This window comes from Helobdella robusta (genome assembly GCF_000326865.2).
Source record: "Helobdella robusta unplaced genomic scaffold HELROscaffold_12, whole genome shotgun sequence".
Classification (NCBI taxonomy): domain Eukaryota; kingdom Metazoa; phylum Annelida; class Clitellata; order Rhynchobdellida; family Glossiphoniidae; genus Helobdella; species Helobdella robusta.
Genome location: NW_008703664.1, coordinates 3,860,288 through 3,877,333, shown reverse-complemented (window position 1 = coordinate 3,877,333; position 17,046 = coordinate 3,860,288). Strand labels below are relative to the sequence as shown.

Sequence of the window (17,046 nt, the reverse complement as noted above, 5' to 3'; positions counted from 1 at the left end):
ATGATGCATGTTCGCTGAAAATGTTTGGTTTGTCACGCTTGCATGGTCTCAATTTTATGCCTTATATATCACCGCGAAACCATATTATAAGGACTGGCTCTTGAATAAATTTAAATGACATTTTTGACTTTTCTGCTTTTCGCGTTCAACTCTATACAAATTAAATAATTTTTAAAATCAAGTTTCGTTACTTTTGTAGATGATTAGAATGTTTGAATTTTTTGTTTTCTTTGTTGAAAGGATTTTTATTAATAAATAAATTATTAATTATTTTTTAACATATTAAAAATTAAATGTACACAATTTTCATATTGAAAGGAATTAAACATAAATAATATAAATTTAAAGATTGTCCCAAACAATGCAAGCAAAATGAATAGGAATGAAATTCTGAATGCAGACGTATGTATAAGTAGCCCCTGGCATAGAGCAGTTTTGCTCACAGAAACATATTCGAAGCAATCTATCTACATTTAAACGCAAGATACTTTCAAATGTTTTTATGTAATTTTTCAGTCCGAATCAAATGAGATTCTTTGTAATATAAAAAACAAACTCAAAAAACTGAAAAACTAGAGAAAAATCAAGGATGTTGAATGAAGAAGGAACAGAATAAAACATGCAGAGCAGAACAAAAACTGCAGTCTCTAATGAGCCACAAATCAGCGATTATCGCCTCACTCCTCCAAAAAATTGCTGCCGTCTGCACAAAAACACAGTCACAGTAAAACTAACCAGACTGTAAATCTACATATTGTGCTAAGAAAGTGAATGCTGGTAGCATAGCAGGCGATGCTGATGACGTTCACTTGAAATGGTTGCCATGCATCAAACATTTATTGAACATCTGCTTCAACCTCGAGGCCTACCATTCATGAACTGAACATCTCTCAAAAAACAAAAATTTTTCATATTTTAATTTTTGAAACTTCTTGCAAATATAAATGTAAGTGTTGTTTATTTGTAAACGACCATTTGTGAATTGTTCAGTGTTTAAAGAATAAATGAATAAAATGAACAATTCATAATAAAGACAATTAATAAACAATGATCGGGCAAAACTGCTAGCAAAAATATTCATTTGTTTGTCTAAAAAAATTAACTCAAAATTGTGATCATGCTTAATAACAGTTAGAGAATGAATGAATGAATGAATGAACGAATGAATGAACGAATGAATGAACGAATGAATGAACGAATGAATGAATGAATGAATGAATGAATGAATAAATGAATGAATGAATGAATGAATGAATGAATGAATGAATGAATGAATGAATGAATGAATGAATGAATGAATGAATGAATGAATGAATGAATGAATGAATGAATGAATGAATGAATGAATGAATGAATGAATGAATGAATGAATGAATGAATGAATGAATGAATGAATGAATGAATGAATGAATGAATGAATGAATGAATGAATGAATGAATGAATGAATGAATGAATGAATGAATGAATGAATGAATGAATGAATGAATGAATGAATGAATGAATGAATGAATGAATGAATGAATGAATGAATGAATGAATGAATGAATGAATGAATGAATGAATATTTAATATTTCCAAGTCTAATGCGTCCAACGCATTAGACTTGGAAATGTCTATGGTGTTATAATGGAAATGCCAAGTGGTGTTATAATAAATATCTTATATCAATAATATCAAAGGATTGAAGTAAGTTAGTTAGGGCTAAAATTAAATTTAGCAGAATCTAAAAAAAAATTTAACCGAGGACTAAAACAATAATGCTTAACCAGTTTTAATAAAAATAACACTGGTTCTAAATGGAAAATTGTAAAAAAAGTGGAACTGTTACCAACATTTACAATGCATGGGAATACATTACATGAGTACACCACCTCTCCGGTCAACATAATATGTTAAATACTTGAACATTAATTTTTTGTCAAAACTCTATTAAACTATCTCCTGTCGTTTTTGAAATACCTAAAAAAGTGATACAACGCAGCTATATATACATATACAATATACATACATACATGTTTATATACTGTATTGTATGAATTATACCGAATTTTCGTCATTAATCAATTTAAAGTTTGTCTTTTCAATTTTCCTTACTAGAATTTTCTAAAAATTGTTCAATTTATTGAAAATAGAAGTATTATCCAAGTAATAAAAAACTATTCAACGCTAGAAGTTCGGTCGATTTCATAAATTACTGCATATATACATTTATGTATTCGTACATACACACATTATATATATATATATATATATATATATATATGTATATATATATATATATATATATTTCTTCGCTGATACAGTAAAAGAGTTCTCCGTGAACAATTTATCTAATAATATTTCATTCGCAAAATATCTGGGTGATTCCCAGACGGATTCATCTTTTTTGACAGAAACCAATGAAAGTGAAATTTACAGTATTATTAAAAATTTAAAAAATTCCAAAAATTCAGGTAAAGATAATATTTCCAATTTCATTCTAAAAAAATTAGGCTACACACTTTTGAAACCGTTAAAACATTTAATTAACTTGTCGTTGATTACTGGTAAATTTCCATCTTGTTATAAGATGTGCAAAATAATTCCTAAAAAATTATTGGTGTAAACCTGCAATTGTGTGTCCTCTTTTAAAGAAGAATAATCTCGATCCTGGTGAAATCAGCAGCCTAAGACCGGTGTCTAATCTCTGTTTTACCTCTAAGCTTATTGAACGGTTGGCTGCTAAACAGATACTGGATCACTTGAAGAGTAACAATTTGTTGCCATTTCATCAGTCTGGCTTTAGACAGTGCCATTCTACAGTGCCATTCTACAGAGACGGGCTGTTGCAGGTTTTTTCAGATCTCTGTTCAACAATGGATGTACAGAAGAAATCACTTCTGGCTTTCCTTGATGTGAGTGTGGCGTTCGATTGTGTTGATCACAGTATTCTTTTAGATAGATTGCAATATGGTTTTGGTTTTTCTGATGGAGTGTTAGAATGGATGAAATCTTATTTGGTTGGTAGATCTCAACAGGTATCATTTGGAGGTAAGATGTCTGACGTCAATGGGGTTGTCTTTGGTGTGCCACAGGGGTCGGTTCTTGGCCCGTTGCTGTTTCTGCTCTATACGTCAGAGGTATTTAACGTTGTTGAATCATTTGGGTTGACAAGTCATGCATTTGCGGACGATATTCAAATAATAGTTAATAGTACAATAGATTCATTCCCGTTGGAAATGATTCGTAGAATGCTTGTTGGTTTATGGATGTCGCAAAATGGCTTTAAATTTAACCGAAATAAAACTAATCTTTTGCCAGTGGGAACATGGCAGCAGTTGTCAAAATTGAAGATAAACTCGATCACAGTTGATGAAGAGACAATTTTATTTTGTAACAATACGACTAAACTGGGTGTGATTTTTGATTCGAATCTAACAATGAAGCACCATATCAAGAGGGTTTCAAGAGACTGCAATTATCAGATTAGAAGATTGAATCAAATTCGTGGATCATTGAACGTCTCTACGATTCAGACGCTGGTTCATGCATTTGTTCACTCGAGAGTTGATTACTGCAACAGTTTGTAAAGTAGGTCTATCCAACGAATGTTTAATTTTATACATGCTTCTAAGGTGGATAAGACTTGAGGTACAGATCTTTTTGATGTGATCTTTCATTGATAACTTGTTGTCAAGCAAAAAACCCAGGTATCAGCTAATGATATATCAACATCTCCTATTTTAACAGAACTAAAATCAATTTTCAGCAATTGCTGCCACGTTCCAACCGGAAGTAATTGAGTTTTACATTCGTTTAGTTTTAACGAGTTTGATGACATCCAACGTCCTATATATATATATATATATATATATATATATATATAACCAATCTTACCAATATATATATATATATGTATATATATATATATATGTCCATTTTTAAGTAACTCTTATAAAATTTTTCCGACCAAATGGATTAAGAAGAGTTCGTTTCACTTTTGCATCTAATCTAATCCACTTGCCTGCAAAATAATGCTTTCAAATGTGTATTCGCCGCTATTATTTAATTAACATTTATATAAATCTTTCCTAACAATATTTTGCCCCTATGCAGTAAGTGAAGAGGATGATTGAAGAAGCGAAGGATCAGATGACTGCAGTTGATCAACACAAACACACACACACACATAATATACAATATTATACAAACATTTAATATCGTTATATTACAGAAATGTCTGGCTGCTTAGTTTCAAGACTGGCTTAAAAATATTTAGCGGCATACATGTTTCAACGAAACTACATGAAACTTTTTTTGTATCAAACCGTCCTGTTCTTGATAGAAAAATCACAAAAAAGAGCTTCAAAAAAGTCATTTGTAACTATTTGTTTCATTTATATTCTATCATTTTAATTTCTTATATCATTCGTACGGGTTTGTATTGTTTGAATGTGGTTGTACTATTTGTATGTCTTTGTATCGTTTGTATTTGTTTGTTTCATTTATATTCAATCATCTATTTATATATTTAAGAAAAAACGGCTTGGGCATGCCTCTGGCCAACAATTCCAAATGTATGAACCGTCTCGACAAAATTTAGACATATAAAAAATAGTTACTTGTTTAACAATCAAGAGAATGAAAGTTAACAGATCGCGGCAAAAAACTAAAAAACTAAGATGTAAAACTTAAACAGTCTTTAATGGACAGCTAACGCCGATAAACATGTAAAATTCAATTACCTATGCAGGTGAAAGTGAAGATTTAAATCTGCAAACATTCAAATAAAATCAAGACAAAAAATAAAAGAAAAAAATGAGAAAAAGATATATAAAAAATTAACAATGAAATTTAGGCAAACAGGAATATCCTATTTCCAAAAACGTGTCTAATAACGATTTGAGGGTATTTAAATTTGTTGCATTCACAATTTTCTCTGGCAATTCGTTCCAAGTCTGTAAAACTCTGAGAAAAAATACTTCCTGCAATCTTTTCATGCTATACATGCACGTAGCTTAAAATTATGACCTCCAGGGCAGTGGAAGAAAAACAGTTTCTAAACAATGGCGGACAAATAATCTCTATCTAATCTATATGTAGTATTTGAAATAACAAATTGTATCTCCTCTTCTTTTTCGATATGCTAAGGAGTGGATGTATAGTTTTTTAATCTCTCACTGTTTTGAAGGTGTGAGCTAGATTTTAGTATTTTTGTTGCTCTTCTTTGTTTTTTTTTCTATTTCTTTACGAGGCCCAATCTGTATGGGTTCCAAACTTGAACACTTAACTCCAATTGTGGACGTACCAAAGATTTATATAGACATTTGTGTGTGTTTGTATCATTTGTATGTATTTGTATCATTTATAAGCGTTTGTATCATTTGTATATAGTTCCATCATTTGTTCTATATATCTGTATTTATTTGTATATATTGTATCATTTGTCTGTATTTGTAATATTCATGTAACATTCATATATATTTGTATTTATTTGTATATAATTGTATTATTTGTAACGTTTGCTGCATTGTCAGCTTTTTGTTAAGCATTTTATACGGCATCGAATCGCTTGAGACGTGTGTCGTGTTAAGATATGATTGTTAGTGATTGTTGGCGATTGTTGTTTTGTATGTTTGTCCAACAGGCCACACTTTTCATCTGCTTCTGTTAAAAACATGCACAAACGATGATGTATGCTTTGGTGCGTGCCGGTAAGGATTGCATTACAAACATTTGTAATTTATTTTACATTACAAGTTGCTTGTTGGCAGAAGTTCGGAAAGAAGCGTACAAAAGTTATGAAATTCTTAAAAAATATTCTCAAAATTTATTCACATCCTTTGAGACGCAATGATAAAACACTTTGTTAGCAGGAATATCTTGTGGCGGGACAGGCATCCGAAGAAATGTTTTAATAGTGGTTTATATGGCGTCGCTCTGACAATTTAATATCAGCGTAACAAGTTATTTGTCGCATCTTCATCTGATAACACAACTGCGAGGTTGGCATGCACTGCAGCTATTTTCAGCTGCATGCCGGACAAGATCTCCACATTTTAATTTATTACACAATCAGGACATTCGACGTTATGTCTCACATTTCAAGACTTCTATGGAAAAGAATGAATATTCTATCGAGTATTATGATAATTGATTCATAGGTTGGGATATAATGGTTATCAAATGAACAGACAGACAGTTTTCCTCTGCTCAGTTTTGTTCGGTCACGTCTCAAAACGATAAATACAGGAGCGCTTTCATAAACCGACAACAAGGAGACTGAGAATGAATGTAGGAACATTTTTGCGAATACTTGGTTTTTTTTTAATATTTATTGTTTCAACATTATCTCTCTGTATTTTTTACAATCTTGAACAAATTTTCTCAAAAAAGGAACAAAACAAGAAAATTATTATAATTTTGAAAAAGTTTCTCAGCCAATCAATATTTTACGGTTCAATATCGTGCGGCAGTTGCTGATTATAGTGTATTATCATCACATTTTTTACCAAACTTAGGATTGTTAATAGAAATTTCTATAACAATAAAGCAATTTTACTTTTCAAAAAAAGTAAACAGAAAAATTGTTTCAAAAATTCGACTTCCTACGAAAATTTCATAATGTAGAGATAGTGCGGCGACTTCACAGAGCTTTATACGGTCAGATTAGAAGTTTTACAATTCACCGTTTAAACAAAAATTGTATGATGAAAGTTTTTTTTAATTTTTTTTACAAACAAAAATTAATTCTACGTGACTAAGCTTTGTATTTTGCATTTTTCACTAATAAACTCTCTCATTAAAAAACCATTGGTCTAAATAAATTTCAAAATTTGCCTGCGGTCACGTGTTTTCACCAAAGAACTTTTTTCTATGACAGTTTAAAAATCTAACAGAAGATTCTTGACCATCCGACAATAAGTAGCAATTCATAATGCCCGTAACATTCGCTTAACGTTTGACGCTTAACAAAACAACGCAGCTTGGATCTTCATCATTTGCATACATTTTGCATTGGTCGGAGTTGCAGCAACTCCACAAATCATTTTCCTACGGGCACGTTACATTATACATTCATGTTATTGTGCGCCCATTGACAATCCCATGATTTAACTGAAACGCGCTCCCAACGTAGTCGATTGCAAATGCTATTGATTTATTGGATACAAATTTTCCTTTAATTACTTTTAAATTTGCATTTATACATTGTCGACGTTATATTTTACCATAAGAACATAATTTTAGCTGCTGCAATATCTGCTTGCAATGTCTCCTAAATATCTGAAGCAATATATTGATTCGTCGTTACAGAACGTGCAAACCCTGTCTTATACTCACACGTACCAATGAAATTTATTTTCAGGACGCACAAATTTTAATGAGGTAACAAATGCCTTGGAAGTTGAATTGTAAAAATTTTTTAGGACATATAAAGTTGCTGGCACTTTGATGCTTTCTTTGTTAAGAACGAACGTTAAGTAGGCAAAAAAATTCAGCACCCATAAAAAAAATTACAATATAATAAATAGATTCGTAAAATTCACAGGTACTTGAAAAATTAATTAATAAAATAAGAGTAAATAATACATTTAAATAATCATAAATAAAAATAATATTAATGATTAATAAATTAACTAATCTGAAATGAATATTCAATCTAATTAGCGAACTTATAACATAAAAAGAAACAATAAAAAAATAAACAAATAGGTAAAAACGAACAAATGCATGCCACACATAAAAAACTTATGAAAAGGCATAAAGATGAAATATGCACATTCTAATATTAATAATTATTATTAAGATAATAATAATTATTATTATCATAATAATAATAAATAACAATAATAAGAAGGCAAAGAAGGAGAAGATTTTGTAAAAGATGTATCATCAACTAATTGTGAAAACCTAAAAACACCTAAAAACCCGCATAATTTCTATATATCAGTTTCTGTGCTTAGAGAAAATATTACGACACATGCAGATGAAGAACAACTTTATTAAGAATGTCGTGCATCGAGTTCGACAAAGATGTAAAATTTCAAATCGCATACATACACAAGTAAAAATCGTTATAATGAAAATGCAAAAAAGACCTAGTATGAGTTAAGACGCATGTGCTGGAGTGTAAAGATGAAATAGTGAATGTTGGGGATTTCGCTTAGTTAAGATTTACTCTTTTGGAATGCCCCATTATGTAACAAATTATGTAACAAATAGCGAGTGACCGGTGTTCACTAGTTTGAAAAGCAAACATATGATAAGTGAACATGTGATGAAATTGCAGAAGAAGCACTGACCATGTTTGTAGTCGTTGCCAGGCTGTGAGATCATGGACGGCAGGCGAATCTTCTGGGCTGGTTGTTTAACGTAGTTGCGTTTAAAATAACATGCTATTTTAATTACACTATGTGTTTAATAAATTTCATTCTTTATAACAATAAATACTAATTAATAATGTGGTTAAATAAGTTTGATGATCATAATTATTCTTAAAATGGAAATTAATTTAAAATAATTTTTAGTAAAAAAATCTTGATTGCAATCACAGGGGTAGCTAGAAAAAAAATTGCTTAGGTCAGTATTTTAAAATGGAAGCATATATTTAAAATTTGAGATAATTTTCATTTGCTTTATGTAGCTATAACTATAAAAAAAACTTGATATACTTGAAAAATATTAAAAGTATTCTATAAAATTACTTTAAAGGTTAAAAAACATTCAAATTATTTTTCAAAGTAAAAATATCTTGGTAGTCACGGCGTTTGCGACCTAATTAGCGGACATCTAGCGCACCCAGTCAAACTAGCCATTAATAATACTATTTCTATTGTTTATATTATTATTAATTATATTATATTTATTTTTATTGATAAGAATTTATTTATATAGTACTAACTAAAGAAAAGTTCTCAAAAGCACTCTCAAAATAGAAATTAATCTGGAACTAAGTTGAAACAAAATAAATCATTGCCATTTTGAAAGAAAATAGAAAAAGTCATCAATCCTTAATTAAACAATTAAACACAATACTATTAAATTGATGTAAACAGAAAAGTTTTCAATTTTTTTTAAACAAAGAAAAAGAATGTTCTGGACTTTTCAGCAACATCGAAAAACTCTTCCAAACACTTTGTCTTCCTCAGCTATAACAGAAACAGCTATATCGCGCATTCCAATCTGTAAATTAGTCTCAGGTTCGAATAACAGCTTCATGGTGCTCGATCGATCTTAAGCCGATACCCACCCAATGCAACTGTCTTGCTGATCAACTTGTTTGATAAACATTCAGGTCAGGTGCAATGAACGAAACACTAGTACACCACTTTTGAAGATTATTCTTTTATTGATTTTTAACCAGTGAAGTTCATTAAAAGCGGAGTCTCGGGGTCAAATTTAAAATTCTTCACTACTAATTTTTCAGCCCGATTCTGAATTGACTGAATCTTAGCAACTGATTTGTCAGGCAACTCAAAAAACAAGCTGTTACAGCAATCGATTTGGCATGTTATAATAACATGAACCAGTATATACCTACAACCGACTTATGACCGGGCGAGTGTTATGTATATATTCGTCTGTAGATGTTTTCATATGAATATGTAGGTATCTATAGGCATCTTTGAGTTTATTTATATGTATATGTAAATATATATATGTGTGAGATGAACATTGCGCTAGGGATTGGATAGGTTAAATAAACACGAGGAAGACAAAGTAGATTTTATTCTTGTTACGGAAGCTAGTTTAATTTTGGCTGAATAAACTGATTTATAATTTGTTATAACATCTGGAAAAAAAGATCAATCAGATTAGCGGTGCAACAATTTAATAATATAATTAAAATAATTTTTATTTGGCTAAAGTTTATTGAATTCATTTTCGATTGCGATAAACCATTTTTGTTTAAAAAACATGTGAGAAACTTCAAAAAGTCATGCACTTAGATGCCAAACATTTTTAGATACATTTGATTATAAAAGTTGTTGTTGCAAAAAAATTATAGTTTCTATACAAAAAATATCCTGGCAGTGCCCATGTTGCGGATTTTTTCACAGCATTTAAAAAATTGATAATAATAATAATAGTAATATTTTGGTACAAATTTAGATAATTATTAGCATTACTGGACTCTAACAACTAAATTATGGTTATTCAATGAATTCAACAAAATTAAAAAGTTCAAATTATTTTGCTGAAACTACCAAAGCCCGTAAAATATAAAAATTTTTCGTGCCGTTACAAATACCAAACAGAGCTGCTAAAGACGTCAACCAACCATTATTGGAACAGTTTCCGATTTCTCCTTTCCACTGGTTCTCGACGCAGGTGACGTAATATATTTCGTAAGAGTCGTTGCAGCTGATCGATACGTCGCTTCCATGGTTCGATATCGTTGCCAGACTCGGCAGGAGTGAGTACGAACAGCCGAAAACTGTCATAGTAAAATAAATGTTTTCAATGTTTTTTAATATAAATCGCAGTTAAACTCACTAGTAACAATACAAAAGCAAATGTTTATAAAAAAAATTACGTATCGGATAAAGAAGAGAAAAAGCTGAGAAAAACAACTTTTAACAAAACTCAGGGATTTTGTATTCAATCTATCAACAACATTTTTAACTTCTAAAAATCTTTTTTGTCACTTTTTAAAATTATCTTTTATTTTTGGTCAAGTTTTTTATTTATTAAATTCCACGTTCTGTAATGTCATCCATCCATTTTTGACAGGTTTTTCGACATTTTTTGTTCAGTTTCTCTTCCTCTCTCAGTACCGCTACATATAGAAATAAACCACACACTCATCAACTGTTTTACGAACATTTTCTTGTTTTAACCTTTTTTGGTTTTTTGGTTTAGTCCTCCACAATCTCGTTTTATCTTTTTTGATTCCATCTGATTACAACGCTTTTCGTAGCACTTCGTTTTAAACGCCTTCCTTCAAAGTGGTTTGTCTTTCTTCAATGTTTTTAGTTTCCCATGAACACAGGTTTTTATAATTTTGGAATTGATTTTACCAAATTTTTCCCAAACATTCCTCATGCAATAGCTTTTTTTAGTAGCTATTTATTTTGAGCGATTGTTGTCGCTGGTTCCATGCCCGCCTATGTTAATTTTTAAATTATTCGAACTTAGAACTTTGAAAAATATGAGCCACAATAATAATAATTATATCGATCATAGCCATAATAATATCAAATTTTATTGTGGGTATTTTTTGAGCTTTTTAAACGGTTTAATTGAGGTAAGATAATTATTACCAATCAGACAATGCTTATAATTATTACATGCTCTCTTCCTTTCATGGTTGAAACTAATCACGTTGAACGTACTTATCTAAATACAAATTTAATTGCATCACTTGCTTGCTCTTTTGACAAATGTATTTCTGAATATCTTATCAATTTTAAACTAATATTTGATTACAGAACAAAAAAATTTATATGAAGTCACAAATAATTTGACGTGCTACCGCGTAATGAAACGGTGACCGTGATTGAAATTTTTCTGTGTCGGCAGGCACGTGTTGAACAATAATGTTGTGTCGTTGTGCGCGCCAGGTCTCATTTGCAAGCGCAAGTGGTGCCAGGAAGCGTGATTTTATATTTGAGAGCAGTCGTTTTATGATGCAATTGCTGTGCCGGTCAATTAACAAGGTTAAACTCGTTCCTCGTCTGAACGTCACCGCGGCCGCTGTTTGCAATTTCATACGCGAGCAAGCAACACGTGCAGAGACGTAATATAATATGCTTGTATATTTTCAAATATTATCAGTGTTTTTCAATTACTTGACAAGAACAGTACTTAACTGAGCGGAATTAATTTAAAATTAATTTGCACTGTGCGACATTAATTGTATTATCCGGTTCTTATATTCAAGTTTCAACGCAAAATTTTGAATTTTTTACATCATGTTTACACTTTAAAAAACATCAAAAAATTATTAAATGACATTTTCAAGTTTTTTAATCATAGAGCTGTAGAAAAGTTTTCCTTAGAGTGGATTTTTGTTTTATTTGCTTGCAGTGGCGGTCTATGCCCGATGTGATCAGTTTTTTTAATTAAAAGTCAGATAAAAGACCGTTTTATAGGAAAAAATAGACCAAAAATTGAACTTGATAAGCAAAGAAAGGTCGTCAGCCAAACTACCACAAATCTTGATCTCCCGTGAAAATTTTGCCCCCCACCCCGTAAAAATTAATTAAACATTTTCCTATTTTTGGACCCCCGTCAAAATTGTCTAGAACCACCACTGCATACTTGCATGGAAATTATTTTTAATAATTTTTAATTATTTACTACATATGTATTTTAAAAACGTCTTCTGAATTAAATAAGTTTTTATGGATAATTTGATGGCAGTAAAGATTGTATAATAATATTTTCAGTGATGTTATTTTTCAAATTAAGTCATTTGATGAATTTATGTGAACAATTGTTGAAATTGTAAAATGAAAAAAGGTGAACATCTAGATCTCGGTTAAACCTCTTGTCAATAACCTGTAAGCAGCATCTTACAAATAACGAAATAACGAGACAGGTGGCATTTAAAATCGTGTATGAATTTACAATTAAATGTTATATAGAAAAGTTTTTATCAAAATATGCTAAGAATGAAAAAATTATTTTTTTCAACATAAATAATAAAATCACGCTATATATGTTACAAAAATAAAATGTTTATGTTAGTGGTTAGAACATGTAGAATGTGATTTTATTTTTTTTTTGTAAAAATTTTATTTTTTCATTATCAGTATTTTGAAATAAAAGTATCTTTTTATAACATTTTAATTGTAATTTATTGAATACCATATATTCCGAAACGTTGTTATGACATGGGTGCATTCACAAAGGTAATATATCTATTTTTAAAAAATGCTCACATGATCAAAAGAATTATTTTGTCATATCATTTTCTTTAAAAAAATGTAAAAATTGCAATAATTGACTAAATGCTAAAAAAATAACAAATTAACAAAGAAATAAATATATAAATATTATCAAGTTCAGAAACAGATGTTTAAATATGATATGAAAGAAAATGAAGGCAGAACTACACAAGGAAACTGCGGTGAGGGTTAAGAAGTTAAATTTTAAATGAAATTTCTATGTAAAACTGTGAGAATTTGGACCGCAAATTATGTCACCACTACGATCATGAAATTAAATTAAATATTGTACGAAACCACTGTAGCATAAATTATTAAAAACTGTGTGATAAGCGTTCAGCTGGTTGTTGACCGTTTGTCATTTCGTTTCGAGGTTAAGACGTTGTTTCGTTTGGATGTTAGCTGATTTTGTTATAAATTGCGCCCATTAGTTTGTTTCTTTTTTTCTGCTTCTAATAGTTACTAAACAAGTTATTTAAACAGTTGAAATAGTTCAAAAAGTAGTTTAAATTTGAATAATCTCTATAATAAACAAAAAAATAAGTGAACATTTTTTGCACACATTGCCACAAAATAAAGAGGTAACAGTTACCTTCATATCGCAGGACCAATGGTTTCAGTGAACGTTTTAAATTTCGCTGTGGTTTTTGTTTGTTCATTTGATTAGGTGATGTTAAAAAATTTACTTGAATCGTTAGCTTGTTTGTTTTTGAAAGGTATATCTGTTTGGACTCTTTTCTTACTGAGTGCTTGCAGACGGTGTGTTTCAATTCAACTTTGTCCATTTCAATAAACATTATAACAATTGGACAAGCAGTTGATTGTTGCGAATAATTGAATAGGTCTTGTGGAGCATTTGCAGTGGCTTGTGGTGGCTGGCTGAAAGAGTCAGAATGAATTTCTACGTTCTTTGTGGTGTTGGACAAGGCATGTCTTGCGTTTAATTCTTTTCCATCTACATCATCCTCAATGTCGTCGTCTGCATCATTTTCATCGTTGTCATCATCGTCTTCACTGGAATCATCGGCAGAGAATGAATCATCATCATTGAAGGAATATGCAGGAGATGATGCAAGTGATGTTTGCCATGTTATGTTCAATCTTTCACCTGTTCAAATTATTCAATCACTAAACGTAATTACAAAAGTAAATGTGTTATTAATTAAGAAATTAACAGTGTTTATTATTTTCCCACACAAAACGTGTAAGTATTATAATCATGATCTTAATCATGCAATTAATTGCAATGATAGAAGTTTGGTCATAACTTTGCAATGAATAAAATAGTGTAAGATTAAAATAAATGTTTTTGAAGCACAAATCAATGTCTAAAAACGTCAAATGCTAACCAAAGCTCAATAAATGAAGTTTGAAGTTGAGAAATATATATAACATAAATCATATATCTATCATATATGTCATATAACTTATACCAACTAAGTTTAGATGATCATAAAAGCTGGTTGCTAACTAAAACAAATTATGTCTTGGATAACAAACATCTTGTGGCTGTTGAATCAACTGTTTGGTATGGTTTGCCAGACAACCTATGATTGACTTAATGCTGTAATAAACTATCTTCTCATGGAATAGCCCACATAATTCAAGCGGTGCCTGTGAAAAACATCAGTGAGAGTTGTAATAATTGTTAGATAATGGTAATAATAATCACAGTGCGAAATGAAAGCACTCGACCAGTTATTAACTGCGATGAATATCACAAGAATTTTTAAAAATTTCGGATTAAAAATTAGAGCAATTGTCGTTTATTTTCTCAAAAAGTTTTTTATAAGTAAAAAAGATGTTAAACATTTTCCCTGGTAAGAAATAATAGAGAAAGCCTTAAATATTCAAAACTGTTCATTCCAACTAACAAGTTTTCAATTTGCAACTGGACTATTTTGTCTGTTCAAATAATAAAAAAAAACAGATTTTGACCAACGTGCAAATATGATGCCATGCAGTGGCGGATCTAGACAACTTTGACGGGACGGGAATGTCCAAAACTTTGAAATTGTTCCAATTTTTACTGCAAGCCAATATGAGTTCAAAATTAGGCTGACGACCTTCTATTTGTAAAAAAACGACGCTTTTTCTGTTAAAACAGTAAAACAATTACTTTTACTGACTTTTAATTTAAAAACTGCTCAAAACGGGGGGGGCATTAACCCCCTGCCTCCCGCCTCACTTGATCCGCCCTACTGAAGCCATGTGCTAGTGATAATTTCTTCATTACTGAGGCTTTCATTATCTGCATTATTCCATTAATTAAATTTTTCATTTCAGCTGAGAAAAAATTAAAAGTTTATTGTTTTTAAAATAATTTGTTCAAGTATGTATACATGGTTCAATAAATGAATAAATATATGAATGAATATATGAATGAATGTCAATGTATGTATTGATTCTCAAATCAAATTTGGGGTTTTGATAATATTTCAGAGCGGCACAAGAAACGTTGTGTCGGAGTTTGCAGTTTGTGACTTTGAATTTAAAAGTTGATGTCTTTTAAATAGTTTAAGAATTAAAATTATTCATACACACACGTCCATCAGTGAACAATGATGTTTTTAGCCTAAGGAATAAATATTTTCAAAAATTTTGGAAATATTTGTATCGAAATTAAACTAATTTTTTCTAACCAATAGCAAACATGACACCAATAATTTTATTTTTATTTTAATTATTTCAAAATTTATTGCTACTTTTTCAATTTGGTAATTTTTTTAATCCAATTAATGTTTTAATTTTTTTCAAAAACATGCTGCCCTAACAAACGCACCTTAAGACCCTGAGCAATCGGAATAATCTAATTTAAACATTTATTAGCAAGCAGCGAGAACGTCGGTCTTGCCTCTACCTCGCAAGCGTGCCCCATTAATATTTGCGAGTCACGTGATAGTCAGAACGGGGGCACGTAATTCAATTCAAACTTTCGTGCCGTGTATGTAAATTATATTTTTAATGTTAAACTTATAAATGGTTTTTTCATGGACAGTTTGACATTAAAAGATTTCAGAAACATTTCCTCATAAACTAGACAAACATTTGGCCTAGCTCACAAAATAATGGGGTCAGGTTAATGGTCTATGTTTCAAAACAATAAATTCACTTGTAAACTGTAAATATATCAACATTCGCAAATTGCACGCTATTTAAAGATATTCATAAATATCTTTTTAAATTTTGTTTTTTTGGTAGCTTCGTATATTTTCATCACGTGACTCTTTTTAAATTTTTGTTTATTATTAATTTTATTTTTGCACCAGAATATTGCTATTCACTAATAAACCTGTCAACGACTAAGCATGCAACTTTACAATATTATCTTCCTTATATTTTTTAATTTTTTATCGAATTAACAGAACTTAATTGATGAAAAAATTAGGTTGTGTTACTTTGCTAATAATTACCAAGGAGGTTAGAGAGTTCTTTTTTTTCATTTTTGATTAATGTATCATTTTTCATTAATGCATTTTAATAGGCTTACTTTTTTGAATTATTGTTTATATGATAAGTGATTAGTTCGTTTAACATTATCGATAATTATAGATAAATTATTGGGACTCTGAAAATAGCATTTCATTGCTTTGTGAAACCCGTTTTTTTTGGAAAATTATGTCCCAATCGATCAATCAAATAACCTTAGCATTTTTTAATGTTCATTTTTTCAATATTTATGTTCAATTCGTTATTTTTATTCTTATAATTTGGCAGTAAAAACAAAAATGACGTTTATTTATATCCTGTGACATTCATTATATTAACTTCAAACTTAATCTTCAAATTTTTCAAAATAGGCTCGCTTTTTAATATGTCTGCGTAATATTTTAAAAAAATAAAGGTTCGCTCTTTTTAAAATTGACAGAATAAAAACTTCAAAAACGTTTATATGTATATGGATAATATCTTTGATGCCAATGAATTTATGAGATCATGAAAGACGTTTATTAACATCTTGTGACTTTTTTCATTAGCCTTCTCCTCAGCTTAAAATTTTATAAAGTATATAATAAAAAAACTCTTTTGACTATCACTATGCATAATGGATAGAAACACGGAACCTTTCACAAACTCAATAGGTTGGTTTTAAACAAACACCTGCCATGCTTATCACATCAGAGGTATCAAACTTCCACCACCATTTAACGTGGTGGAGAACCAAATGCCTCA

At 30.1% G+C, this 17,046-nt stretch overlaps 2 protein-coding genes across 2 annotated transcripts in view; both read right to left on the bottom strand.

The window, feature by feature from the left end:
- Positions 1-8,188: 8,188 nt before the first annotated feature.
- HELRODRAFT_168056 (hypothetical protein) lies at positions 8,189-10,879 on the bottom strand (the record flags this gene model as incomplete). Its single annotated transcript, XM_009013750.1, has 3 exons — positions 8,189-8,340; positions 10,263-10,418; positions 10,822-10,879. The coding sequence occupies 3 exons, from the start codon at positions 10,877-10,879 to the stop codon at positions 8,189-8,191; spliced, it is 366 nt and encodes a 121-aa protein (XP_009011998.1).
- Positions 10,880-12,129: 1,250 nt separating this feature from the next.
- Positions 12,130-17,046, bottom strand: part of HELRODRAFT_168055 (hypothetical protein) — a gene marked incomplete at both ends in the record, with an annotated part of 10,947 nt that continues 6,030 nt past the window's right edge. The window contains 5 exons of the mRNA XM_009013749.1: positions 12,130-12,236; positions 13,466-13,511; positions 13,617-13,981; positions 14,816-14,942; positions 15,062-15,159. Coding sequence (XP_009011997.1) covers positions 12,130-12,236; positions 13,466-13,511; positions 13,617-13,981; positions 14,816-14,942; positions 15,062-15,159 — 743 coding nt within the window. The remainder of the gene's footprint in view (positions 12,237-13,465; positions 13,512-13,616; positions 13,982-14,815; positions 14,943-15,061; positions 15,160-17,046) is intronic.